Source organism: Phasianus colchicus, chromosome 25, assembly GCF_987193195.1.
Source record: "Phasianus colchicus chromosome 25, bPhaCol1.hap1.1, whole genome shotgun sequence".
In the NCBI taxonomy this organism is placed as follows: Eukaryota; Metazoa; Chordata; class Aves; order Galliformes; family Phasianidae; genus Phasianus; species Phasianus colchicus.
The window spans coordinates 4,660,876-4,674,486 of record NC_143460.1 but is presented as its reverse complement, the minus strand read 5'-3'; the positions used below and the strand labels follow the sequence as shown (position 1 = coordinate 4,674,486).

General features: G+C 53.8%; 1 protein-coding gene across 14 annotated transcripts; it reads right to left on the bottom strand.

Annotated features, from left to right (window-relative positions):
• Window positions 1–1,502: 1,502 nt before the first annotated feature.
• LOC116236968 (uncharacterized) lies at window positions 1,503–13,520 on the bottom strand. Of its 14 annotated transcripts, none has more exons than XM_090124454.1 (13): window positions 13,386–13,495; window positions 13,098–13,155; window positions 11,578–11,984; window positions 11,302–11,466; window positions 10,991–11,098; window positions 10,561–10,752; window positions 10,005–10,147; window positions 9,710–9,810; window positions 4,461–5,182; window positions 3,787–3,906; window positions 3,358–3,419; window positions 2,877–3,140; window positions 1,818–2,404 (listed from the first exon to the last, which is right to left on the bottom strand). In XM_090124454.1, exons 3-13 carry the CDS (start codon window positions 11,747–11,749, stop codon window positions 2,360–2,362), a joined length of 2,094 nt encoding a protein of 697 aa, XP_089980580.1. In that variant the 5' UTR covers window positions 11,750–11,984; window positions 13,098–13,155; window positions 13,386–13,495; the 3' UTR covers window positions 1,818–2,359. The 14 variants fall into 14 exon arrangements, with proteins under 14 accessions (XP_089980591.1, XP_089980585.1, XP_089980587.1 ...); XM_090124457.1 differs by having other exon boundaries at window positions 11,578–11,698; window positions 13,386–13,489; XM_090124461.1 differs by lacking the exon at window positions 13,386–13,495 and having other exon boundaries at window positions 1,816–2,404; window positions 11,322–11,466; window positions 11,578–11,698; window positions 13,098–13,231.
• Between the last annotated feature and the right edge of the window lie 91 nt (window positions 13,521–13,611).

Below are 13,611 nucleotides of genomic sequence, written 5' to 3'. Positions count from 1 at the left end.
TGGACCAGGAGAGCCAAGGGACACAGGCAGGATGGACAAGAGGACAAGGGACATGAGGAGGGAGAACACCCACCCTGGCAGGGCAGAGGCAGCACCCCAAAAGCTGTCAGCTGAGACCTGCAGGGACATGCCACAAATTCCCCAGCCTGCAATGAGTTACAGGGGGGTCCTCAGTAGATGGGAGAGGGGTGAAGGCAAGCAACATCTGCCCTTGCCTGCTGCCAGCATCCCCATGGACAGAATGCTCCTTGGCCAAGAGCCACGCTCCCGTGAGTTGAAACCTTGTCATCATCCTCTTAGTGACAGCGAATTGGGCATTAATTGCCTCCTTAAGTGCTGGGCTGATTTTCTAAGCTGCCCTCCCCCTCCTGGCAGCCAGCAGAGCAGGATTAGCTGGAACTGATGAGATGGGCAGCGGTGTCCCAGGAGTGCAGATGGGAGAAACCCCTCACGGCAGTGCTCACAGATCAGCGCCCATATGGCCCATGGCTGCCATCCCAGGGATTTTCGGGAGAGGAGATTGCCTGTTGGAAAGCACAGCGGGGACTTCAGGGCAGGATGAAGGTGATAGAGTTGGAAACCTCTCAAAATCCCTGGGGCTAATAGCTTGTCCTGCTTTAATGCCTCCTTTAATATCTTCTGTGACCACGGGCAAGGGAGGTCTTGGGTTTCTAACTAAGGGGTTTAGCCAAGATGCTGAGGTTGGTTGGGTGAAGGGGTCTGGGCTGTGGGAGATGCTCCAATCCTCGTCCCCATTGGGGCTGAGTTATTTAGGACCTCAGGATGGTTGTGCACAGGCTTTGCTCCTTGTTCCCCATGGCACCAAGTGCAGGAGGAGGAGGTTTGGTTCAGCTGCCATCAGGAAAAGCACAGGAAAAGAGAATGGGAAATCAAACTCATTTTCCTCACTGCTGCTTTGCCTGGTGGGTGCATCCCATGTGCCAAAGCGATGCCCTCTGGGAAGATAGAGAGGAGACAAACCCCAAATCTGCTCCGTGCAGACCCTGATCATGCCTGAGGATGCAAAGCACATGGGATACATGGTTCCCATTGCCCCAATACCACCCAGCTCCTCTCGCAGCCAGCACTGCCCCGGGTGCTGCGTGCCAGGCAGGTGCTGCTCTGCAAACAGGACAGGGCAGTTTCGGTTTCTCCAGCAGTAAATATCACCACGGACTGGGATCTGCCCAAAGGGAAGCCCAGCACTGGCACTGCCGGGCAGGAGTGTGATTTACCTGCATTGGAAGTGTTTCCTTCATGGCTTTGTGAATGGGAGAATTGAGGTGTGCACATAGGGATGTTCCCTCTGGCAATGGCTCTTTCCCTGACTTGTTCTAATTGGGATTTTATAGGGGCAGAGATGAGGGTGAGGAGATGCCCATGCAGTACCACATCTTGGCACAGCACTGACCCCAACCACAGCCATCCCTTTTGCCCCCATGCTGATGACCCCAAATGTTGTCCCCTTTGCCCCAGGCTGGGTTTGAGCTCAGCAAGGAGCTGTGGCCGCTCCGGCCCCAAGCCAAGCACAATGCTTTAATCCAGGGCCCTGCTTAGGGGTCTGGATAAAGATTAGCTGCGAACATTCCCCCCGATTAGGGTTTAATCCTTTTGACATTTCACATCTTCTTAGACCTCATAGGTGAGACCCTGGCAGCTACAAATCCCTGAGTCCTGGAGGGAGCTGCAGTGATTGCAGCTTCGGGGACACTCAGAGCAAGCTTCCCCCAGCTCTTGATTTCAGATCAAGCTGCTTTCATAAATAAATCTCCTTTTTCTGGAAAGGGAATGGCCATAAATAGACAAGAAGGGCAGGAGCTCACCGTGTATCTGCTGTAAAACCTGCTTTGTGTCACTTTGAGTTGGCTTGAAAGGAGAAGCTCACAACAGCTGTAGCAAAGCAAACTTTATTCCATGTATAACATGCATACACATTTGCTCTGCCTTCAGACAAGCCTGGATGTCACACAGGGACCCATTTTTTTGAGTGTTATGGTTTTTTTTCTGAACTGGACCCTTGACTGACAGCAGAAGCTGTAGAAATTATAGCCTACATTCACAGATATGTAAGAAAAGTTGGTAAATAAATACATGCACACACACACAAATGAACTGTGAGGCTCCACACATGCATCTGATGGGAGCCAAAATGGAAATTTAGGGCAGTCTCAGAAATGTGGGCTTTTCAGACCCTTTGCCCCCTGCCAGGTGGGGTTTCATCCCATTGTGCCACCACGGTGATTGCTGTGGGTTTCCTCTGTGGATTTGAAATCCACAAACCCGCAGGACATCCAGGTCACCTCCGGAGGCTGTGTCCCAGTCATTGATGTCCATCATTGGGGTCACAGCTGCAGCACCATCAGTCCGGGCTCTCACAGTTGTCTGTGCTGAACTTTGCTCTGTCCTGTGGGAGGGGAGGAAACAACGTGAGGCCCTTCCCAAACCAGATGGAGCTGTGGGTCTCCCCTACTGGTTAAGGAGGAACTTCATTCCTATATCTCAAGATGAAACTTCTCACAGTGCAGCTTGTACCCATTGCCCTTCTTTTCTCCTTGCCAAGAGCCTTCATCCTCTTTGTAGCCACATTTTAAGTACTGGCATGCTGTGATAACCCCTCCTGAGCCGATGCTGCCATGACCCCCACCTGAGCTTTCTGCTCTTCAGAGTGAGAAGACTTACATCCTCCCTGTCACCCTCCCAGGGCAGTTCTCCAGCCTTTGGCTCCTCTCCTACAGCCACACTCCCATTGCAGAGCACCTGTCCCACATGTCTCCCACTGCTGTGTCCCCATGCCCCATCACTCCCAGCATGATCCAGCCTGACCACCCTGGCTGTCATCACACCCTGACCCCATCCTCTGCCCAAGCCCTCCTTACCTGGAGGACTTTGCTGTAGGACAAGGGTGCAAACGAGTCTTCCAAGTAACGGGTGCCAAACCCCATGATCCTGTTCACAGCCTGGTTGCAGATGCCGGCCACTTTGGCAGTGAGGTGCACCGTGAAGGCAAACTGGATCTCCTGAGGGTTGACGTTGGGTCGGCTGGCCGTCATCTCCCGGCGGACGTAAGCATCAGCCAGGTTCTTGAAGGAGCTGTAGGACATGTCTCTGAAGAACATCCGCAGCCGCACGTCTTCCCTCACCTGTTGGGGAAGCAAACGAATGGGTTCATTGAAGGCAAACAATGCGGTGCGTCAGCCTCGGGTTGACGCCTTTGCATCTCGTGAGGACTGCAGATGGGAGAGGGCAGGCAGACAGGATCACACCCCGGCGGGGAATTCGAGGGCACCATTTCCTTGATTTCACTGAGCATCTCCGTTGTGTCAGAGTGAAGGTTCCCCTGGCCCCATAGGCTCTCACCTGCCTGTCCAGCTCATCTCCAGCTTCTTGCAGCAAGGCCACAATTTCTCTGATGGCTTCATCTGCAGAGATAACACAGCCCCACGTCACCTCCAGCCCTACGTCACCTCCAGCCCCATCCCCAAGCCCCATCCTCAGGTGCTCTCAGGGCAGCACAGCTGCTTTGCCCCCCTAAGGATCCCCCAAGCAGCACACATCATCCTCCACCCCCATAAAAGCCATTTCAGCCTGTGCTTTGCCTGGAAGAACCGCCCTCCTCCTTTGCGTTTGTCCCTCCCCAAACCAAGCCCTGATGCCGTAAATCCCGCCATTGGTTCCCTATGGCTCTTTGTGTTGCATCCTTGGGACGCAGAGATGAGTCCCACACAGGCTCTGCACGGGGACAAATCCCACACCACGGTGTTTTCAATACCAAAGTGCAGCACTCACCGACCCCATCGGCGCAGGTTGGCCCTGGCAGCTGCTCAGCCCTGCGCTCCCCACTGCCCTGCACGATCAGCCCGACCTCCTCCGACACCCGTGCATAGTAACCCTCCGGCTGCTCAGCCTCTGCAGGGAGAAGAGCACGTGGTCAGAACCAGGGAATGATGGAAAAGCCAGCGCAGACCCCGTTGGCACGGTGCCTGTACCCACGCCAGGTTGTGGGATTGCCTCTCCTGTGGGCATTTAGGAAGGGATGAGGATGTAACACAGGCGCTGCTGCAGCAGTGGCTCCCACCCTTCCCTTGCAGCAAAGCAAAAGCAGCAGGGGATGGCCTTTGGGTGGTTCCAGATTCAATCTCCAGTCTCAAATGCAGGTTGAAACTAAACTAGGGTGAACTGCTTTTTTGCTGCAGGGGGAAAACCTGTGCACATAAAATTCTGTGCGCGGACAATGGCCCCGGAGCAGCATGCAGTAACTTGCTGCATCGCAAGTCACCGTAACGATGCACAGCTGTGCTCCTCACCCAGGGGATCCAATCAGCTCAAGAAAAATTGACCCTTTCCTGGGGCAGCGAGTCAAGATTGGAGCTCGCAAAGCAACAAGAGGGCGATTCTTGGGTAGGGGCAGGAGCCAGCTCTCCCACACCCCAGGTGAGGTCGTGTTGATGGAGGGCTCTCACCTGTAGGGCTGGATGCAAGGACGTGCCGCAGGGGCAGGCAGCTGGGACGCTTGGCCCTGGCCCCCGCCTCACCACGCTCCTCCTCCACGTTCTTTTTGAAGGAGAAGACCTTCTTGAGGCTGGGTCTCTTCCTGGAGGCTTTGCCCACTGGAGGGGATGTGCTGGTGTCGGCTCTGGGTCTCCTGGGCCCTTCTGTTTTGCTGCTGTAAGGAGTTCTGACATCTTTTTCCTTCACTTTTTGCCCAGAGTTTTCCTTCTGCTCCTCCGGACTCCTTTTGAAGAGCAGATTTAAGAAGCTCTTGAACCAGGTGCGCTGAGCCTTGCTCTGGGGAGAGCTCTTTGTGCTTTTCCTCTTAGGCTCCAGCTCCTCTTTAGGTTCCTCCCCAGGAACCGACGCTTTGCTCTCCTCAACCACAGCCTCCTCCAGCCCCAGCTCCTTGGCTGCCTCTTCCTGCTCCTTCTTCAGGCTGCTTTTGGCATGCGAATACTTGCCAAAGTCACTCTCCGACCTTTGCAGCACGGCTGCCTTCCTCCCTCGTGCTTTGGTTCTCTCCTGAAGCCTTTCCTTGGCCGCCTGTGTGTTCTCACAGCAGCTCAATGAACGCCTGACGTAGATCTCCAGCACTTTCTTGGCCCCTCTCCTGTCCAGAGAAAGGATGGATCCCGATGGCTGCCATGCAACGTCCCATCGCTGCTGCTCCGTGGGCACAACCCGCGTTTTGCTGCAGAGGAAAACAACGTTTTCAGCCCAGTGTTTGCTTTCCTGAGGACAGAGCGTGGGTGGGTTGGCTATGATGGAAACTGACAGTTTTGACTGTAAGCTGAGGGTGTTTGAGGTGTCCAAGGGCGTATCTGTCCTTGGTCAATGATCAACTTCTTTTATGGATGTAGGCTGCACGCTTGGGGTTTTATGATGGGGTGAAGACAGTGCTAATGGAAGAAGTGAAACTGTGCAGAGAGGATGAACTCACCCGGTGCCAAAGGGGCTGCCAGGTTTGCACAGGTGTAACAGGCATATTGCCTTGCTGTGTCTTCCCATCACTACACAAAAGGAAGAATTACACAGCCCCTAGCCCCAAATCTTCAAGCATCTCCCCTTGAAGCTGCTAAAAAAAGCCAACCACAGCAAAAAAAAACCCACCAAACCAGCCACAGCTGTGCACCTTCCAGAGAGCCAGACCCAAACCAGTCTGCTTCCACTGCTGAGCAGAGTGCAGGAAGCCAACAGCAAAACCTATGGGCTGAGCCACGCAGAGCCCGGAGCTGCTTGCAGGGATGGGCACACAGAATAATAATCTACCCAACACGTCTTGGCCGTTTTCTGGATCAAAAAGACAACTTTCACCCATGCAAGCCAACCTGAAATCCACCCAACCACCCGTGTGAGCACCATTCATAACTGTAATCACAGCAAAGCAACCCCATCCCCCAATTGACTCCCATTGGGCGCATCCTTCTTGGTTTGCTCCTTTGCTATTTACCTCTCCATTGGGATCGCTGCTCTTTGGGACGTGTGTCGAAGCCAACTCCTCAGCACTGAGCAAGGGGAGCCACGGCCCCTCCAGCTTTATACCCGCCTGCTTTATACCCTTTGGGGCCGCTGACTCAGCCCTATTTTTAGCTCTCAGGACGGCACTTCCGCATGGGAACCGCTGTGCGTGAGTTTCAGTAGAAAGGAGAGCCATTTCCTTGTGATAACTGGCAGCAAAACAGCGCAAAGCATCCGTGTCACCTGGTGCACTTTGGAACCAGCTATCTGAGCCCACCGTTTGGTGGGTTTTGTTTATTTTTTTTTTATCTCTTACGGGTTGATGACCCGTGGAGGCTTTGCTATGCTGCTTCTGTAAGAAGCAACCAAAGTATCTCAGGGAAATGGAGCCTCAGAGCAGTGACAGCATCTCCCCACTGCCACCCCAGCAACACTCAGGACGTGGGGGGCACATAATGGCATCCAACATCCTTGAAACCACCCCCTGGAGCTCTTTAGGCAGCCTGCTTGCCCACCCTCAGACATGAATTGGGACCTTCACAGAATCACAGAACCATAAAATGGTTTGGATTGGAAGGGACCAGAAAGATCCCCTGGTTCCAACCCCCCTGCCTCGCTCACACCACGTCCACCTGTGTCCATTGCCTCCTCCTGCAGGCTGCTGCCTGCCATCCCCATTGCTACTTTGCCATCTGATGGCAATATTTCGCACTGCACCTTGCACAGAACTGGACATGGATGCATCTGCTGGGTGGTGATCTGTGCAATGGATGGCACAGTGATTTTGGAAAGCCCTGTGGGGTTTCCACGTGAGCAATGCTTTGTTTTCTCCAGCTTTCAGCACGGATGACGTGCTGCCCTGAACCATCCTGGATAGAAATAGTCTTTTCTTGATAACTGGTCCAGCTCACAATTCGATGTGTCCACAATTATTTCCTTTCAATTTCTTTCTACAGTTTCTCTGGGCTGTAATTTCCTACTGCTTGAAGAGAAACAGCCCATTTCCCTCTACCTCTTCTGAACGCTGCTGCGTCAGTCTGGTATTGATTAGGAAATACCCAGTTCTGTTTTTCAAGATCCCCACCTGCTGCAGATAAACAACCCATCCAGCAGGAGCCCTATGGCACCAAGCAGCACGTGACCACAATAAGTGATAAGAACTTTCACAATCAACTTAGTCTGCTTTTTCCCTGCAACATCCAGCTAACAAACAGCCACATCACTCTGGGAATGGAGCACAGTTTGGTCACCTCTTGTTTGGAGGTCATCCAGGATGAGTCTGTCAACAATCCCTATTGGTGGAGGAGCTCTCATGGCTGCATGGGGATCAGCATTGACCAGCATTGATTTAGGGCCTCTTTCAGGCTTTCTCTCTTTGTTGCTGCATTTCTGGATGTAGCCTGAAGATGGGCTGCCCAAGGCAGTTTATGTAGGGATAACCAAATATAAAGCACGTGATCAAGGCTGTTGTCCAATGCCTCTTGAACAATGACAAGCATAGGGCGTCAGCCACCTCTATGGATGCCTGCTCCATCCCTAGAGTAAGGGATTGTGCCCATTGTGAACCTCCTCTGGTGCACAGGGTTTGATTTTGGGTGGCCCGGTGTGAAGCCAAGGGTTGGACACAATGATCCTTGTGGGTCTGTTCTATGGTTGTATTATATGACTCCATTCTGTGGTTTGCCCACGGAGGTGGGGGAGTCACTGACTCTGGGGGTGTTCCAGAACATGGAGATGTGGCATTGAGGGATGTGGTCAATGTGCACGGTGGGGATGGGTTCAATGCTTGGACTAAATGATCTTTTTCAACCTTAACGATTCTGTGTTTCTATTTGACTGACCCAAGCAGATGCTGTGTTTTAATTGTAAGGACACCAACCACAACCATCCTTCTGAGCCCTGGACACAAAAAGATCTGCAGTTCAGATCTGAACCAAGACACAGAGGATGGAGGCAGCCCAACACAGGCTGAAAAGAAAGCACAGCCAACTCACGGCACCTGCATGGCTTAATGAAACCTCTGCTCCAAGGTGCTGGTGGGCACTGGCACATGGGGGAAGCGTGTGACCCCTACCCACATGCTACCACATGGAGCACAGCCACAGCAGAAATCCCCAGCACCGTTCACTCCCTCTTCCCATGCGCACACATTGAGTTCCCCAGTGCAGGTGGCATTTGCTGGGCTGTTTACTGAAAGGGATGGGTTGTTTTCCAGGAAAGCAGCGTATTTATGGCCGTCTCACCTGCACACACTGTGGGAAGAGCAATGGCCGCATTGCCGTGGGACAGACAGACACGAGCTCATCCTGGAAGCTGGGAAGGATTTGTCATCGCACAGCCCATCCTTGCAAAAGTGCCCTTTGCTTTTTTGATTTCCGAGATCGCTCCAGAGCACAGCGCAGCTCAAAGAGGGCTGAGTGCATCTGGCAGCTTCCCAAGCTCAGGAGGAAATCCCCGTCCAAGTCCAACGGGATCCTTAGTCATCGTTGGAGGAACAGGTGAAAGGCAGCCACACACCCCTGTATGTGCTGGGGTCACCACCAGCTCCAACAAAGCCAGCTGTGCCAGCCTGGGGAGCCATGGGTTTCTCAGAAGTCACCAAGGGCTGCTTCCATGGCAAGAAAGTGGATGGGAGAGCAATCAGGATAAAGGCACCCATGAGTGTGTATCCCAGGAGAGGCACACAGCCAGGATGGGAGCAGCCCTGAACAGCTTGGCTGGTGCTGGGTGACCTCCAGCTTTTGCTCCTAGCAGAAATTGTTGGCATCCCTCCCTGCCAGCACCTCACCAAGGCTGTGAGGCAGCTCTCCTTTACCCCACAGAGATCACATTCACTGCTGACCTGTTTCGTGTCACATCCTTTAGCCATATGGTTACACAAGGAGTTAAAACAAGACCCAGTAGGACACATCTGCACAGCCTGAAGCTCCAGCCAGGATTCAGACCATCTCTTCAGCACATCCCCACCCTTAATCACAGCTCCACAGGAGACAGATCACAGCGCACAGCACATCTGCAGGGTGAGTCCTATCTCAGGTCAAGGCAACATCAGTGCACTCGTGACCCTGTATGTGTGCTCATCTCACTGTAACAACCAAGCAGCCTTTACCAACAACTTCGAGGCATCACAGCTTTGGCTCAAGGCAACTTTTGGAATCCAGGACCCCCTCTGCTGCTTTCTGTGCAGGGAGCAGGAGGTGTTGGCACTTCCCAGCAGAGCACAAGTCCCCCTGCACAGCACTGCACACACAGCCTTCCGTGGTGTCCTGCACTAAACTTCCAGCAGCTCTTCCTTGAGCTCCTCGTGCTCCTCGTTCTCCAGCTGCTCCAGCCTGCTGGATTTCTCCTGGATGATCTCCTCGGGTGTCTTCAGAAATCTGCAAGTTGTTTTAAGTTGTTCTAAACGCCAGGTTTTGAATGCCAGAGCCCCTGCCCTGAGCTGAGCTCTGGAGCTCTTGCTTTGCCCTCAGGATGCACAGAGCTCTCAGTGTTAAAGCATGGCACAGGTCAGCCCAACACCAGTATTTTAAGCCCAGGGTAGTTCCAGGGAAGCAGCCAGCACTGGAAACAGTGGGCTCACGACTTATTTCCATCTGTTCTGTCCATAGGTGGGCATCAGATCCACGTCCCCATACATTACCCCGAACACGCAGCCAAAATGCTGCAACTTCAGCTCAGCTCTGACCCATCAGATGCCAACACCTGGAGCCCAGCACCTTCCCATGCCCCATCCACACCGCTTCTCCGATCTTCAGCTCACCTGAACAGCAGCTTCTGCCCCGGTTCCCTTTTGATGATGTTAAGCTTGTAGTAATGTCTGAGCGCTCGGGACATCTTCTCATAGGTCATGTTCATACGGTTCTGGAAGGAGAAATGAATTTGGGGCTCTGAGCCAAAGCAAGCATCCAAAGCATCCATCCCTGGCCTGGATCTGCAGCAGGACCATCAGAGTGGCTGCCTGGGCACTGTGCAAACCTCGGCACAGCTCTGCAGCCCACATTTGCCTCTGGGCCCACGGGTACCATGATTTCTGGGGCTGACACCTCCCTCTTTACCTTGTGGTTCCCCCAGAGATGGGCGAGTCCATGGGGGTTAACGATGCGAAAGAGCTTGGCCTCCTTGTCTTCCCACTTGATGTAGGGCTCGTAGCGGCTGTCGGAGAGGAGCTGGTAGATGTAATCCCACAGCAGCCTGCAGTCTGAGCACACAGGAGACATCACAGAGCTCCCACTGTGGCTCCAGTGAAGGTCGGTGAGTGTCAGGGCGTTGGCAGTTATTATGTGTGCATTAAACATCTTATGAGAAGCGTAAGTGGAAGAAGAGCCCAGGGCTCAGGTTTTGTTTCTACATCTCAAAGTGTCAGTGTGAACTACACTTCTTCAAGTGGGGAAACTGGTATTAAATGGGGAGGTTGGTGGCTCTGCATGTGGCAGGGGGTTGGAGATTCGTGATCCTTGAGGTCCCTTCCAACCCTGGCCATTCTGTGATTCTGTGAAACCGAGGCAGAGAAGCACAGACGGATGAAATAAATAGAAGGGGGCAGGAGGGCAGACGGGATGAAGCAGGATCTCATTTCCCCAAGGGACCAGGATGAAAAAAAATAATATTCACCTGCGATTTTCCCATCCACTGGTGCTAATGGGGATGTAGGAAAAGAGCAGATGGATTCTGCCCTGCAGCTGCCCTCAGTGCTGGGATGGGAGAGGTTCAAGGGCTGATGGAGGCTGTGGGATGGGGACAGCTCAGTGTGCTCCAGGCAGGGTGAGGGAGCATCCGGAGCAGCCTCTGCACCACCGTCCATCCCTGAAAGGGAAAACCTCATGTTGCACTGAGGTGGATCCCAGGACATCTTCCAGAGCCCTGAAATAAGCTTTGCTTAGGGGCTGTGGGATGGGCTCAGCTGTGTGCTGCAGCCAAGGGCAGGCACTGTGCTGCGTGGACAGGCAGCATGCCCACCATAAAGGCATCATGCCCACCATACAAGCATCATGCCCACCACACAGACATCATGCCCACCACACAGACATCATGCCCACCATACCTTCCCCTGTGCCCTTGGCCTCTCGGAAGGGTGAATTCAGCAAAGGGCTGTACATCAGAGCTCTTCTTTGAGTCTTAATGTACTGGAGTAATTCATACAACACATCACCTGTGGGGAAGGAAAGTGAGCTCAGGTGGTTTTGCTGCTTGTATTGCTGCAGTGCTCACAGAGAAAGACTCTACTCACCATCCCTAAGAATGTGGGGTCTGTAAGAGGCTTTTCCTGGTCTCCAGCACCCACCCATCCCTCCCACAGCAGACCACAGCCTGGCTTAGACCTGGTCCTTGTAATGCCCTTCTGCCTCACCAAACCTGAGCCAGGAGCACGGAACCTGAAGTCGTCCTTGGTGAGGATGCACAGGGCTTTGCCATTCATTTCAAACTTGCTTTCATCCGTTTGCTGAAGGGAATATTCCCTCTCTGCCCACCTGAGCCAGTGGATGACATCGTCCTTACTCCACAACGAGGGCTGGATCCCTGAAAGTGGTGACAGCCCCTGAAACAGCTCAGTCTGCACCCCCAAACCCAATGTAGAGGTACAGTGGTCTCCATCACCACCCTTCCCCTCTATGGAGACCAAAAACCCACCCCACTCACTCAGCCTGCCAGGCAGTGCCAGGCCATGCCCCTCATCGTTGTGTGTGTGTCTGCCCCAGGCTGGGAGCAAAGCTGCAGCCACTGGGCTGGAAGAGCCGAGCGTCACTTCACCCTGAGAAAAAGAGATTAAATGCATTGATGGAGGGAAATTCCGGGCTGACATGCCCTTGCATTGGACACACCTGCACCAGGGTGAGCTGATTTCCCCGTGCTGTGATGCACTGTCTGTGTTCTTGTTCTAGATCCTCACCAGCCCTGGGATGCCCCAGTCAGGAGTCAGAAACCCCCACTCTCTTTTTCCCCTTTTCTTCCTCCATCAGCAGGAGCTCCCCACCAACATCACCCCTGGTCATGAGCCAGCGTGGAGCTCAGGTCCTGCTTGCAGCATCAGCCACATCCTGAAATACCACCAGCAGCAAAGTAGATAATGGTTCCCCTTAAAAATCTGTTAATGATTGCTTGGCTTCGTTCTCTGGAAAATTAAGAGTTTTGCCTGCAAGTGCTGTTTTCTGAAGCAGTTGATTCCAAGCACTTCCATACGCCCTTGGGAAGATTTCTGGGAGGGAGATGGATAACACAGCCCCCTTAATGGGGTGTAGGGGGAGCTGAGCCCTAAAGAGAACCAGGGGTGGAGAAAATCACAGCATGCACTGAGAGCAGACAGCAAAGCCTGGCTGTGGCCTCAGTGCAAAGGTGGTGGCACTGAAGGTGGTGACCCTAAAGCTGATGATCCTAAAGATGGAGCATCGGGGACATAGCTGAGCCACAGGGCAGGGGGAGCTGCAGCAGGCAGCATTCAGCCCAAGGGAAGGCTGAAGGTCACCAGAGTTGGTGACGTGCTTCATATCCCAACATTGTTGACGGATGACAATGAGGAACTATTGCTACTGCTTGGTCTCTTGATGAGAAAGATCAGCAGGAGCTGAATCACTCTCAAACTTCATCTCAAAGGGTTTTCCTCACCCAAAGGACAAATGTCAGCATGTTTTCTGCTGGAGGTGATATCATGGCTTAGCTGTTGTGTCCAAGCTTTGGTTTTAGCAAAGCGAGCAGCTGCATGGAATCATAGGAAGAAACCAGAGCAAATCCAGCAGGATAAACTCTATTTAGAGAGGTTTTGCAGCAATGCAAATCGTGTTTTGGGTTCATTCTATGCAATAAGCTACAGGAATATAAGAGCAAAAGGAATTAGCAGCGCGTTTTGCTCCTCACTCCTAAAGGTTTCTAGGGCATAACGACACACTCTTAACTCCGGTAATTTTGCCCCTATTTTATCAGAGTCGATTTGGCGTCGTTTTGTTTCCTCCTTCGCTATTTTCGGGCGTGTTTCTGAGATGGCATTTGCTCGGTTCAACTCGGAGGGTCCGGAGCCGCAACCCGGGAGGAGAGCGTTGAAAAGGGGCAGCGCGGAGCCCGGTGCTGGGCACGACCGACCCCACTGCTCCGCTCCGAGTGGGGTCCGCTAGGAAAGGGCTCCCAGGGTGCCCCAACCGGGGGTGGGCGGCTCTTACCTGCATCCCCGCCGCCCCCCGCCGCTCGGCGCTGCACCAACGCGGCTCTGGCGCGATCCTTCCGGGAAACGAAATCGAAACGATCGGAAAGCCGAGAGGGACGGGGGGAGTGCCCAGGGCCGTGCACCCCAACCCTAACCCCCCCTTCCCCATACACACACATATATACCGGGCCGTGTCCCCGCTGCCCCCGGGGGTTCCCGTTTACTTTCTGACCCCGCCCGCTGCCAGTACCGAAGTCCCCTCCCGGAACACGGCTACAGGCTCAAAGGTTTTAACTTTTTCTACCCTCGGGGACCGGCTCCAGTCTCCACCGGGCACAGCCGAGATGGGGAAGCGCCGCGCAAAGCGGGGCGCAAAGCGGGGCGCAAAGCGGGCGCGCGCCGACACACGTGCACCACCGACGCGCGCCACCGCCTGAACCCCGCCCCTTTTCCCGCTCGACCACGCCCCTTTTTATAAACCACGCCCCATTTCCGCTAGGCCGCGCCCCATCCTTCTCGCTTTGCCCCTT